Source organism: Cydia strobilella, chromosome 20, assembly GCF_947568885.1.
Source record: "Cydia strobilella chromosome 20, ilCydStro3.1, whole genome shotgun sequence".
NCBI lineage: Eukaryota > Metazoa > Arthropoda > Insecta > Lepidoptera > Tortricidae > Cydia > Cydia strobilella.
In genome coordinates, this window is record NC_086060.1 from 2,453,487 (window position 1) to 2,469,043 (window position 15,557).

General features: G+C 36.8%; 1 protein-coding gene across 4 annotated transcripts in view; it reads right to left on the reverse strand.

Annotated features, from left to right (window-relative positions):
- The window catches only part of LOC134750472 (protein Skeletor, isoforms B/C), a 91,859-nt gene extending 77,189 nt beyond the window's left edge, over positions 1 to 14,670 (reverse strand). For 2 of the 4 annotated variants that reach the window (XM_063685635.1, XM_063685633.1), the window contains exon 1: positions 14,512 to 14,659. In XM_063685635.1, coding sequence (XP_063541705.1) covers positions 14,512 to 14,551 — 40 coding nt within the window. In that variant the 5' untranslated portion in view covers positions 14,552 to 14,659. Of the gene's footprint in view, positions 1 to 14,511 lie in introns of all 4 variants that reach the window. The other 2 variants (XM_063685632.1, XM_063685636.1) reach the window with 2 other exon arrangements.
- Positions 14,671 to 15,557: the final 887 nt, after the last annotated feature.

Below are 15,557 nucleotides of genomic sequence, written 5' to 3' on the forward strand. Positions count from 1 at the left end.
TTATGAGTATTTTATAAGTCATTTTGACGTATTAAGGCTTAACTAATTCATATTTATAATGACCAATGTTTTATGCAGGCATACTGACTAAAAGCGGATACAGAATGGGACCAAATATTCTAATAAAATATATTATTATATTTATATAGGTATAAAATTTATGAATACGCTGGTGGTAATATGATTTTCCGAAAATAACCGACAGGTATTAATTGTCACGTAAGCATCTGAGTAATATTGGGACTGGATTACTTCACCGAAGATTAAACACCAAACCATGGAGACTATATAAAGGAGCCAAATCTCTATGTACGAAAAGTGTCCATCAAAAAACAGTAATTAGGCGGCGCCACCATACACCGAAATACTACCAAAAACAACCTACGTAATTTGGTCGGGTTATTTGTTGCCTTATATGGTTCATGTTATACTCATGTCCCAGAGCCTAACTAGCGCCACCGGAGAGATTAGGAACTATTATTTAAAGCTGAAAGCGGTCACTTTTGCAACAATTCTGCCATAAGAGATTGGCATCCTTTCTATACCATCCATACACCAAACTAATACCAATTTATTGATATTAGACAGTTGGCGTCATTCTGACATTAATAACATAATAACATGTCGCGTGGTCATCATTATAATATAGTATGCGTACTTTTCTGGCCATGATTTGCGTTGATGATAATCTTTTAGCACTTTTACCTTAAAACTTGACAAAAGTTGTTATACACAGAAATTTGATGGCTCTTACGCTTTTGGCAGATAACACAGATTTAATATATACGCTAGATGACGCAAATATCACGATTTGTATTGAAACCAAGCGTGCCGACTTTTTCATACAAAATTGACGCATAATATAGTTTTAAAATTACTTACCTGTGATAGGAAATATGTTTTTACCTTTGGGTTTTAATTTTTGGGCTGTTGCAGTTAATTATCACGCAACGAGGCATTTATTAAGTTTTCACGGACGTCCGGCTGCAAAAACTGACGCGCGTGGACTGTCAAGAGCGACAGTCAACCCCGAGGATTTCTCAGGGTTCGGGCACGCCAAGTAGATGCATTTGCGTCATCTATGGTATATTTATATGTATCTGTGGCAGATAATATCTTTATCTACTAGCGCAAGCCGGTGCAAGCGACCGCTGCATGTACCGCTGCGCGACCCACTCCCACAACGAGTATAATATAACGTGCGGTATGTTGATTTATTAAATTAAATATTAAGAAAATATAAGACTGATGATTAACTTGTAAAAACGTATAATGTAATTATGATGTTTGTTATTGAATCACATATTAAAACATTTGAAATCCGACTGACGTAAGTATGAAGGGGCCCACTGACTATCAGTCCGCCGGACGATATAGGCCTGTCAGTTAGAACAAAAATTTGACAGTTCCGAACAACTGACAGGCCGATATCGTCCGGCGGACTGATAGTCAGTGGGCCCCTTAAGTAATTTAAAGATGTTTTTTAGGGTTCCGTACCCAAAGGGTAAAAACGGGACCCTATTATTAGAGACTCCACTGTCCGTCTGTCCGTCTTTCTGACTGTCACCAGGCTGTAGCTCATGAACCGTGATAGCTAGACAGTTGAAATTTTCACAGATGACGTATTTCTGTTATCGCTATAACAACAAATACTAAAAGTACGGAACCCTCGGTGCGCGAGTCCGACTCGCACTTGGTTTTTTTTTTACTTACCCGGGATTGAAACTATCTCTATCCTATTATTTAAACCCTTATGTACATATATTGGGAGAAGATGTACATAATTTGGCGATATTTATGCTGAATATAATTTAATTACAAACATTTTAATATTTAACTACAGTGCATGTTTTCTTAAACCTATTTTAGACAATAATAAGAAGTCTAAGCGTTGTTAATCTTAGGTACTTGAAACTAGAGATGCCACGAATATTCGGCAACTCTTCGGTATTCGGCCTATTCGGCCACTTTGCAGAATATTCGGTATTCGGGCAAATTTTGCTTCTATTCGACCGAATATCGAATATCTGTTGCACCTACCTAAAAACTACTAAAAAGCAAAATTACACAAAAAAAAAACCAAAAACTAAGCTAAACTATATTTCACATTTAAAATGTATTTTGAGCATTTGTTGATTACAAAATATTTTATTTTTATCATGGATCTAATTTGGTTGACTACATTCATTGATTCTGTTCAACAAAAAACATATCTTAGCAAACGTTGTGCTTTGTTGGCGAACAGTTTTCATACTAATTGTGACTCAAAATGTTCACATATCATGCCGAATATTCGGCGTATCGGCCGAGAGAGGAGCCGAATATTCGGTATTCGGCCAAAGCCACAATTCGGGGCATCTCTACTTGAAACTGCGCAGTGCCACGTTTTTGTTGCGCTTCTTATACCTCTTTTTGCATCTAATTAATTGCGTTAACGGAAAAAACGGCAGTAGAACTAATCTCTTAAATTGGAATACAGTAAAACAGGTATTCCAGTTTAGAAGATTGTTTTTTTAGGGTTCCGTAGCCAAAGGGTAAAAACGGGACCCTTTTACTAAGACTCCGCTGTCCATCTGTCTATCACCAGGCTGTATCTCATAAACCGTCATAGCTAAACAGTTGAAATTTTCACAGATGATGTATTTCTGTTGCCGCTATAACAACAAATACTAAAAAGTACGGAACCCTCGGTGGGCGAGTCCGACTCGCACTTGGCCGGTTTTTTACTTATTAAAACACCAAAATACACTCAATTTCAAAAGAAAACATTCTGTGACCCGGGCCACTCGTACAAAGATTCGCAAATTGTGCCAAGTTTTGCTAGCATTTGATGGGCTATCAAATATTATTTCGCGAATGAGGAACGCGAATGGATCCCGGAATGCATTTTGACTGTTGATATGTGTAGGAACTGTGCAAAACTGACGCGCGTGGACTGTCAAGAGCGACAGTCAACCCCGAGGATTTCTCAGGGTTCGGGCACGCCAAGTAGATGCATTTGCGTCATCTATGGTATATTTATATGTATCTGTGGCAGATAATATCTTTATCTACTAGCGCAAGCCGGTGCAAGCGACCGCTGCATGTACCGCTGCGCGACCCACTCCCACAACGAGTATAATATAACGTGCGGTATGTTGATTTATTAAATTAAATATTAAGAAAATATAAGACTGATGATTAACTTGTAAAAACGTATAATGTAATTATGATGTTTGTTATTGAATCACATATTAAAACATTTGAAATCCGACTGACGTAAGTATGAAGGGGCCCACTGACTATCAGTCCGCCGGACGATATAGGCCTGTCAGTTAGAACAAAAATTTGACAGTTCCGAACAACTGACAGGCCGATATCGTCCGGCGGACTGATAGTCAGTGGGCCCCTTAAGTAATTTAAAGATGTTTTTTAGGGTTCCGTACCCAAAGGGTAAAAACGGGACCCTATTATTAGAGACTCCACTGTCCGTCTGTCCGTCTTTCTGACTGTCACCAGGCTGTAGCTCATGAACCGTGATAGCTAGACAGTTGAAATTTTCACAGATGACGTATTTCTGTTATCGCTATAACAACAAATACTAAAAGTACGGAACCCTCGGTGCGCGAGTCCGACTCGCACTTGGTTTTTTTTTTACTTACCCGGGATTGAAACTATCTCTATCCTATTATTTAAACCCTTATGTACATATATTGGGAGAAGATGTACATAATTTGGCGATATTTATGCTGAATATAATTTAATTACAAACATTTTAATATTTAACTACAGTGCATGTTTTCTTAAACCTATTTTAGACAATAATAAGAAGTCTAAGCGTTGTTAATCTTAGGTACTTGAAACTAGAGATGCCACGAATATTCGGCAACTCTTCGGTATTCGGCCTATTCGGCCACTTTGCAGAATATTCGGTATTCGGGCAAATTTTGCTTCTATTCGACCGAATATCGAATATCTGTTGCACCTACCTAAAAACTACTAAAAAGCAAAATTACACAAAAAAAAAACCAAAAACTAAGCTAAACTATATTTCACATTTAAAATGTATTTTAAGCATTTGTTGATTACAAAATATTTTATTTTTATCATGGATCTAATTTGGTTGACTACATTCATTGATTCTGTTCAACAAAAAACATATCTTAGCAAACGTTGTGCTTTGTTGGCGAACAGTTTTCATACTAATTGTGACTCAAAATGTTCACATATCATGCCGAATATTCGGCGTATCGGCCGAGAGAGGAGCCGAATATTCGGTATTCGGCCAAAGCCACAATTCGGGGCATCTCTACTTGAAACTGCGCAGTGCCACGTTTTTGTTGCGCTTCTTATACCTCTTTTTGCATCTAATTAATTGCGTTAACGGAAAAAACGGCAGTAGAACTAATCTCTTAAATTGGAATACAGTAAAACAGGTATTCCAGTTTAGAAGATTGTTTTTTTAGGGTTCCGTAGCCAAAGGGTAAAAACGGGACCCTTTTACTAAGACTCCGCTGTCCATCTGTCTATCACCAGGCTGTATCTCATAAACCGTCATAGCTAAACAGTTGAAATTTTCACAGATGATGTATTTCTGTTGCCGCTATAACAACAAATACTAAAAAGTACGGAACCCTCGGTGGGCGAGTCCGACTCGCACTTGGCCGGTTTTTTACTTATTAAAACACCAAAATACACTCAATTTCAAAAGAAAACATTCTGTGACCCGGGCCACTCGTACAAAGATTCGCAAATTGTGCCAAGTTTTGCTAGCATTTGATGGGCTATCAAATATTATTTCGCGAATGAGGAACGCGAATGGATCCCGGAATGCATTTTGACTGTTGATATGTGTAGGAACTGTGCAAACGCTCGAATATGGCATAATTTGCACCCTCAAATATCCTCATAAACCTCTAAGTTCTACATTTTGACTTTTTATACATTTTGCATTAAATCGCGTGTGCGCGATGTCGCGGATCGCGGATTTCGAAGGACAAGGTGGATTCATTGTGGCACCATAGGATTCGTTCTACAAATTTCGTAGTATTTATTAAACAAATCGTTTCGACCTTTAATAAAGGTAAGCTGATTTGACTTGTAGAAGACTTTGAAACGCCTTGTAGAAGGCCGACCGGAGGGCCGCAGACGTAGAGGCAAGCTCAAGCTCAGATGGTTGGACGGCGTATACCAGGACATCCATAGGAGTTAAAAGTTGGAGAAGGAAAGCCACAAATAGATACGACTGGAGAGATTTGCTTGACCAGGCTAAGGCCCACCCGCGGCTGTAGACACTGTAGTGCCTCAGATGATGATAATTATGAAGCTGATTTGACTAATTATTAAATTACCATATTTATTAGCTAGTACTAGAGATCTAGAAGGTACTTGATATTGTTTTTTGTTTGAAAAATAGATCAATGGATTAGTTTCCGATTTCCAAAAGTAGCTCACTGCAACGACCTGCTGGCGTTGACGGACACCGCAGCCCACAAAGCGACCGCAGTACTAATTAACCGTTAGTGATAATTATCTACGAGGTGGAGTACGTTTGGCAATCGACATGTGGTCCGGGGTTAGAAGTCAACTGGTTAGTTTTTAACCCCCCCGACGCAACCTCTTTTTGTGCTTAGTGCTATATATAGATCTTATGTTTGACACTAATATGTAGGTACAAGCGAATTTTCTTGCGGTGCTTCTTAGCTATGTTTAATATAGAAATCGATCCAGCAGTAAGAAGAGTATCAGCTCTTTTTCTAAATAATGTGAGGCATTTTTGGCATAAAATTGATTTTGTTGGCATAATATAGCGTACGGGTTTATTTTTATTTTTTGTTTAATAGTTATGTTAAAAAGAGATTATTTTTATTTCCAAAAATGGGTTTTTAGTTTTTTATTTTGTTGTAAGGTGTACCGGTTAGCGTTCAAATATGCTGCTTACTACTTGCGTTTAGTTGCAAATGTATGAACTTGGAATAAACACTAATCAATGTGTAAACAGGCCCTAATCTCACAATGTTTATTCATATTTATGGCATTAATACAAAAATACTTTCGTTTCCTCGCCTCCATGTCTAAACCAGCCATTCCACCTCCACCGCTGAACAAGCGCGAGGGATCGTATCAGATTTAATATGAAAACCATAACAGATTTAACTTGTTTACATATGTCTGAATACCGGTCATGTTATATTATAATTATTTAACAAACAGTTTTTTACTTACATCCATACTAATATTATAAATGCGAAAGTCTGTCTGTCTTTCTGTCTGTGTGTTCCCTCTTCACGCTTAAACCGTTGAATCGATTTTGATAAAATTTGGCATAGAGATAGGTTGAGTCCCTGAGAAGGACATAGGATAGTTTTTATCCCGAAAATCATCCCTTAAGAAAGTAAAAAGCGGGGTGGAATTGAGGTAATTAATGAAGTGCCTGCTAATTTGCTATGAGAATTTTTCCAGGCGCTATACTTACTTTAGCTGCTGTTACTAAGTCCACGCAGACGAAGTCGCGTGCAAAAGCTAGTATGTAATAAAGTACCAACAAAGCACGAGTTACCAAGGGCGACCACGTTTTTCTCTATCTTTTATTCATCTTTTTTGACATTTTATGCGTCTGAGAACACTAGGTCAATGTCGTGAGAAACTGCACTTCACATACGAAATATTATGAATATTACTTGTGTTATGTGAGAATTATGATAATCTGTGAAATATTGATTTTTGTTTTGTGATCTATGATTATTTTTTGCTTGCTGGCTTAATTTGGTATAGCGAGGTTGAAGTTTAAATGTCATATTTTTTATGCAATCGTCATTATCAAGTAACTAGCTTTTGCCCGCGACTTCGTCTACGTGGAGTTAGTAATTTAGGTAACTTATTTTTTATCCAATCTGCTTTTTATCCATTTCCTTTAAGGATGATTTCTGGGATAAAAACTACCCTTTGTCTTTCACCGGGACTCAAACTATCTCTGTACCAAATTTTAACTAAATCGGTTCAGCGGTTTAAGCGTGAAGAGGTAACAGACAGACAGATAGATACACTTTCGCATTTATAATATTATTAAAGTATGGATTACCGTCAACCCTTTACAGCGTTCGTGGTCAACGGGTGACTGAGGAAAAGCTACAATGTGCAAAAATACCCACATACAAAAATAATGGACCATCATAAACTATAAAGGAACTTTAAGTTACATACAAAATCGGATACATACAATACAATTATGTTCAAGTAAGGATACGCGATCAAGCTACGCCGGTTGTAACCCATATACGCGATATAATCCGTTTTCATAGTTTAATTCCAGCGTATTTACTACTTTTTTGATATATTCGTGATTTAAGTCTGAAAACTTTTACTATTCCTTTAGGAATTTGACTCCCAACTTATTCTTGGAATCTTTGAGAAACGCCACAACTTTAACTAGAGTTAATTTAAAATTATTACAAAAGAGTAAACATTATGTTATATTAACAGTCAGTGCATAATGCCTCAAAATATCAAATAAATATCAAATATCTTTATTTTGCATAAAATATGGTACAAAAGATGGACTTAGCAACTAAGAAGCACATGCATGCTTCACCAGCAACTGGCATTAAGTTCGCCTTTTGTACACTAAGTTTTTCATTTGTGCAATAAAGTGTAAATAAATAAATAGACGGACTTTATCCAATTTTCTACTTTAAAAGTAAAAGCGTTTATATACGGCGCTACCGGCAAGAAAGTTTCACATTACTTAAACGGTGCAATTCAAGAAAACTATCGTTTTCTAAATAATACCAACATGAGAAAGCGAACAGAAAACGCATTATCATTGAATAAAATAGATTTTTATGGTCTTCTGGTCAATGGTCAGCGTTTAACAGTTTATTAAGCTTTCTAGTGTATTCCAAGAAACAGTGCGTAAAAAGAAATCACTAAAGATGTGCGATTTAGATCGGTTTAGTTCGTTGCCGCTACCTGGGTGCTTAGCTAAGATGCTAATCGTTTACGTTCCGTAGCGAACGAAACGCTCAAGTCTTTGTCTCACTAATATGGAAGTGATAGAGAGAGATTACCGTTTCGGTCGCTGAGGCGTAAACGATTGTCATCTTGGCTAGGCATCCCGGCTTATCGTTAATGGTAACCACATCGTAACTGATCTTTAATGACTGAGGAAACGGGGGAAATGAGCGTGAACATACCGTGATGTAACATTCTAAGACAGAATCACGTGAAAATAATACATTAATGATCATTCAGATAAATTAAGTAACAGAATAATATTATGCGCGTTTTTTTTATTCGACCAATACTCGGTTATTTTTTTGTGTTTAGTTATATGTTAAGAAAAACAATATTGTTCAGAGTTATGGTTATTGTTAAAAACTAAAAATGCTAGAAAAATCTATTATTTTTTTTGACGTGATAACGTCTTAAAAATCGATGAGCACCAACAGCATGCACGAAAAAGTGTCACGTTGTGGACCGATCTCCATGGTAACGTTGTGGACAGATCTCCATGGTAACGTGCATGCAATTTTTCATCAATGTTTTCTTATGACATTATCACGCAAAATTATCGTCCGTAAACCGAATTTTTACCATACCACAACCATATTTTTTATAACCTCTACTTTTCCTTAAGGCGGTTTAAATTATTTTATTTTATTTATAGTTATATAGTTCTAGATTATACTACTTTACTACAATTACTACGACACATCCTGAGTCCAGCTACTGAGAAGAAAATTGTTAAAATCATTCGCGACATTTAGACTGCTGCAGACGTATTAAAACTACCCAAGAAATAAATACACAAAACCATTAAAACAAACTAGAAAAACAGCATATTTATCGGCTAAAAGTATTTTAAACAAGGAAAAAGCACGGAGAATTTATCTTTACGTCTGTTTCGTAGCTCAAATAGAAACACTGGGTTGGAAATCCTTTCAAGCCACTAAGCAAATTCCAGCACAATTCAATCAGGTTCCTTGCAGCTTCACATACAAATAGTTGCATCACAGAGGAGTAATAGGGATGAGATAGAATAAGGTATTTGGCAAATTTTAATAATGGTATTAGTCGATCAGGTTTGTTTTGAGGATCAAATGTCTGTATGGGACCCATTGTCTTAAAGCAATAAAACAGTCACAAATGATGGTCAAAGTTTGGCAACCGCACTTTACTGACGAAACGCTTGTAACAAAATGGCAATACATCGTGACCTCACCAGGTAACGTCGCTATTGCTTAGAAGCCGTTTCGATGTATGGAAAACAAGGAAATTGCGATTTTATCGGTGAAATATTGCGTTTATGTATATTGTTGCTGTACAATATTTTTAAAAAAAATGTATAAGGAATCGAATGGTACCATTATTTTTTTCCTATTTCGAAGTTAAAAATAAATAAATTTTGTAACTTTTGAGGTTTTTTTTTTAATTTCCATGTATATTTTTAGTTTCCAATTTACTGTTATAAATTGCTCATTTTCTATTTAACTAGATTTAGTTATAAAATTCAACATGTGTCAACAACCCTATTGGATGTAGAATGCAAATAACGCGGACCGAGTAGCAATTTGATTGTAGCCGGATTGAATTGTTTCGCCCCAATGAAACATTTTTGATTGAATGGAAGACTTATTTAAAAAATCTTGGCTATCCCACAAGACCAAAATTCTCAATGTAATTGACAAAATATAAAGCTTTCTGGTAGCTGCGTATACAATACTTAGAATTTAAGAACGTAATAGCCGACAATTTAACTTTCATATTACAGTTTTTTTAAATTATATATTTAGGAGGCAAACGAGCAAACGAATCACCTGATAGTAAGCAATTGCCATCGCCAATGGACACCCACAACACCAGAGGGGTTACAAGTGCGATGCCGACCTTAAAGATGGAAGTACGTTTTTTTCTTGAATGTTAGAGACTTTTTGTCACCAAACATAGCTAACTAACTACTACTATTTATTCCTGCAGAAAAGACTTTCGATTATAAATCGGTACAACTCTTACATACGTATGATATATCTTCACCGAATATTTAGTCACCTCTGCATTTTTTTCTACTCTATACTTTTACACAACCGTGGTTTTAACATCAACACAGACAGAGGTCAACAATACCACAGACAGTTGCCTACACATACATTATATTATGATGCTACTTTTCTTTTCGCGTGGGTCAATAACAACCATTGAGCTTCATGCAATACTTGTTTTTTTAATTTGTCAGGAGGCTGCATCGCAGACTCTTGCGCAACTAGATCTTACGCAAGCATCCTCGGGCAAACGGAGCGGCTGAGCGCTCGCATAGGATGATAACTGGCACGGATTGTGACCATTGACCTAAGGAGACTGTCACTTGTTTGATGACATTTCCAAGCCTACGTGATAAGTCTCTTTTTTGCATCGCATTACTATCATCATACTAGCCTAGGAGGAGCCAAACGGAGGAGCCATTAACAGGCGTTCCTCTCTGTCGAAAATAGTCGGCCAATGGTCATACACAATGTATGGACTGACGTTTATCTGAAATGGCTATTTTTACGTTACGTATAATATACATTTGACGTTCCCCTGCCCCGCAAAAATCGGCAGACTTTTTTGTACAGAAAATTACAGACGTGGCGTCTCCGTTTGGTTATCCAGGAGATACTAGCCAAAAAACGTTAAATGTTGTCTGTAGGATATATAGATACAAGGATCTCCACAAAGGTTCCATGTGACCTTAAGCAGAAAGCCTACCGCGAACATCGAAGTTCACAAATTGCAGGCATTTTTTTTCACTTTTACTCCAATTAAGGCGTAATTAGTGACAAAGAAAGATGTCGCTCCGCAATTTGCAAACTTCGGTGTTGGCGGTAGGCCCAGATCGTTGGTCTATGGTGAGTGCTTCTTTCCTTTTTTCGGTTTATAATGTGGCATAAAACTTGGTTCGGAGTTTTTTTTTGTAAGTTAAGAAATAATCTATCTACTTTAATTTTCATACGCTAAAAATCTGTGAGTGAGAAGTAACCATTTATATCCGTGACTCATGAGTAATTAAGAAGTAAAGCACATTATTACAGTTTTTCCTAAACAATGGAAATTTGTTTTACGGTCAATTTGGGGATGACCATCTGTCAGGTAAGACCGATCGTGGACAAGCTTTAACTCTTGAGCTTAGCTTGAGCGTAGTTACACATACTCCACTTTCACAGAAGGTTGGTAGAACAAAAAGAGCGAAGCTTTCGAAATTGCTGATACCACTAGTTGACCACTAAAGCAGAGATCGTTAAAAGTAGAATTGTTTATTTTGCGTAATAATCTTTGAATTTTCACAGCGCTGGTGGCCTAGCGGTAAGAGCGTGCGACTTTCAATCCGGAAGTCGCGGGTTCAAACCCCGGCTCGTACCAATAAGTTTTTCGGAACTTATGTACGAAATATCATTTGATATTTACTAGTCGCTTTTCGGTGAAGGAAAACATCGTGAGGAAACCGGACTAATCCCAACAAGTCCTAGTTTCCCCTCTGGGTTGGAAGGTCAGATGGCAGTCGCTTTCGTAAAAACTAGTGACTTTGCCAATTCTCGGGGTCAGTTGCCAAGCGGACCCCAGGCTCCCATGAGCCGTGGCAAAAAGCCGGGATAACGCGAGGAAGATGATGATGATGAATCTTTGCATTTTTAGTTACCTATATTGTTTTTATGACGGTCTTTTCAACCACAAGTTTTGTATGCCGGACTTCACCACATTGACCTTAAATAGCTTACGGTATCGGCATACAAAATTTACACAAAAAATAATAAACATGGAAACGGACACGGATATCGCAAACAAGCGACATTCGCGGCGCCAACATTCCTTCGAGCGGTTGTTTTGCTCGTACTCCGATTTCGCGATCTGACCCACTGCGCTGTCGTGTACACTTAAGAGCGACGAAATGTGTCACATTGTATGGAAATATTGGAAATCTTAGCGAAATAACGAAAAACAAATCTGGGAACTTTGGGAACAAATCAAATTATTTTATTAAATATTTTTATTTGTGTTTTTTAAGTAGTCACACAACTATACATATATAAATTAAAAACTGTAATAGATGTCATATATTAAAGATAGTGACGAAGCCCTCCAGTGGTGAAGGCCGGATTCGAACCGGCGTCTTTGGCTATCGCGGCTAACGCCATGCCCGCCGGTGCCCGTTCGAATTTCTCGACTATATGCCATCTTAGTAAGACTAGGCGTCTTTGACCAGCTCTAAGGGCAAGCAGTGCGCGCTTGCACCTCCTACATACAAACATTTCTTTTCGTGTAATCGAGAAGTGAAGTAGTTACCTACTCGTATATACGTACTTAATTATACATTAGCTAGCTCGCAAACAAGTACAAGATATTGAAAATATGTAGAAACCGAATTCAAAGTTAAAAATCTGTATTTGATTTGATATTGACTGAGCTCGCACGAGATGCGCTGTTGAGCCTGTTGAGATTCTCAAGAGCCAAATAGCCCTCTAGATTCGCAGACTGTGCAAAGTTCAATTTGAATGTGGTCTTGTTTGAGAAACTGGTTGCAAATGTCAGTTAGGCAATGCAGCTGAACTACGAGTACAACAGGTAATGACCAGGCATCGTAAACTGCGAGCGAAATCCATTGAAATGACGTACTTTGACTTGACTTTGACTAAGTAACAACCCTAGTACTTCAATGGATTTCGCTCGCAGTTTACGATGCCTGGTAATGACCGATAGGATTGTGTAGCCAGATATATCGGAGCGATGGAGGTGCTCTTAAATATTTGAACGTGGCTATTTACTAGACATTTTCTTAAGAAGAAGAAGAAAGACAATTATTCCATAAAACACACATACAGAGGACAATACGATGAAAGAAGTAAGATACTTAAAAAGGGAGAATAATAAGAACATCACAAACACAGATAAAATTATTTACACATTAAAAACATAAAAATCACAATACACACCGGTCCAATAATGAATGAAAGAATAATAATAAATGAATAGTCATTGAATGAATACTTGGGTGATTAATGTAACAATATTTTGATATTTAATAAAAAGTTAAAAAGAAATAAAAATAACTAACGTGCAGCGGGTCCAGATTTAATTTGAATGTTAAAAAGTATTTCACGCAGTTTCTGGATTTTGCGAGACAAAATCTAATGACAGGTAGGATATTGTTTCTATGTCTTCTATAAAACATATCATTTTAATTTAATTTACTACCTGTCATAAAAAAAAACCCCGTAATTCCAATTTTGGGTATTAATTAAAGATATTTTTTGATGGCAACTGCATTTTGAACGAATTTGAATTTGAATTTTTTTGAGATTCTATGTACAACAGTCAAGAATTTTTTTTCAGTACCATTTCGTACCTTTCCACAGTGACAATGGTATGAGGTCCCTAGCGACTTTAATATTATATATTTGATTGTCACTGTGACAAGGTACGAAATGGTACGGAAATTAAATTCTTTGACTTAAATTAATTTCGTAGCGAACCAATGTAAAATAGTTATGTTTTATGTTATAGTAACGGGCGATTGTTATCGTTGTTATTTATACAAATATAAATAATCTAGGGCACAGGTGAAATATAGAGACAGATAAAATGCGATCATTTCCCTATAAAGCAATCTCTTCCAGACAACTTTGGGGAAGCGACAAACTAATTTAAATGAACAGAATGTGTAGTTTAGTAGTAGAAGCAGGTTATTAGAATTCGTGTAAAAAACGAAAGTAACTAACTAAACTAGTAAAATCACGTGTATAACGAGCTAGGATACAAACTAGTGGACTGGAACCCCGATCCCATGCATATCAAAAATACTAAGCCCTAATGGTAAATGCAAATGTGAATGTCGATACCAGGCGGGCAAGTGAGCGGTTGAGTAAAATGTGGGGCAGCGGAGAAACTTGCATACCATCGGGTAAAATTATGTTAAATATAATAACGTAGCGGTCAAGTGCGCCGGGTTTATCCTACTATAATAAGATGAATGATACCTTTGAACGTTTCTTTAAATTAAGACTTGTATTTATAATTGTATCAACTTTTAAAATTATTTCAAATTTGAATTTTTACGAGTTATCTAAAGCCTGACCAGTAATATATGATCATTGTCAAGAGGGCGCTGTTGTTGTGCATGTATAGGGTGACAGTTCAGTGTAGTATGAAAAAATTAGTTTCAGTGAAATTCCGCAACATGGCGCGTGATCATATATTCCTGGTGAGTCTTTAATATGTAAATGCTTAAGTTAACCACTACATTTCTAGCTTAGAACAGCTGAACTAAATTAAAAAAATTGCAGTAGATGCCTAAGATTATTTAGTTCCACGGAATAATTTTTCTACTCATCCCGGAAATATTATTTAAACTAAAACTTGGAACGGAGAACGACCACGCAAAATTTTTGAATAAATGCGATCCACTTCCTAAACAAAACTTATTCATAATATATTTTTTTTATAAATTAAAAATATTTTTTTTTTGTTAAGTAATCGTTAATTTATTAATTTACTTAAACTCACCTATACACAGAACCACAACGGCGAGAACGCCCGAACGCATCACGATATCCGAACTGTCCTATCACTTACTATTGCGCACGCGTCTGCTGCGTGCGATGCGCGGCGCGAAACTGGCGACTGCGCGAGCGCGACGCGCTTTACAACGGGCTAGGCTCAAGGGGCTCAAACTCGAGAGCTAGAGGCTCAAGACCCGCTAATCTTGGATCACCATACGTAGTTAGACTAAAAACTAAAAGTTTACACGGCTTCGACTGCAAAAGTGCAAGAAAGATTATTCGAGGGACTGCTAGCTCAAGAAAATTAAAAAAAAAAAACAGGCAAAATAATTATTTATTTTCGCTGATAATAACTAACACCCTGTAGCTCATTGATCGTAGAATAAAAATAAATGACCTAATTTGTAAAAAGAATTATGTAGAAACTTTTGTCCGAGATATGAGCAAAAATCTAAAAAAGGTACCTTCACTTACTGGCTGCGCATCGCGCAATTTGTTGTAATCTGGCCTCTGGGCTATCTCAAATTTCGAGACCCACGAAATATGGCCCTCAAACCCTCAAACGACCGAATGAAAAATATCACCACATTAAAAGTGGTTGACGTTTTAAGGAGAATTTGGAGTGTAAATTTTGGCCTAGCGGCTAGGAAAAGCTTAACTTGTTTTATTAATCTTGTGTCACAGAAACTGAGAATTTTAATAATTTATCAAGGCACAATGATGCAAATATTAAATCTAGATCATACTTTGACTCTATTTCATCGTCTATAATAAAATATGAATTCATTTTACCAGTTTCCACTAGCCTCTTAAAGCCTCTTTCTTAAATTAGCCAATTAAATTCTGCTTCAATTTGGTCAAAGCTTTCCAAAATGCAGCAAGACCCGTCTTCACGGTTTGACCCAATACTAATGGTCAGCGGCTTGCGGCTAGCATAGTGGTGTAATGTTTTTAAATTATTTGTTATTCCCGAGAATATTATCTTTTTCCGGGAATATTCCCTGAAAGCTGCTAAAAGAAATAAAAATAGAATAAAATTCTTTTATTTGC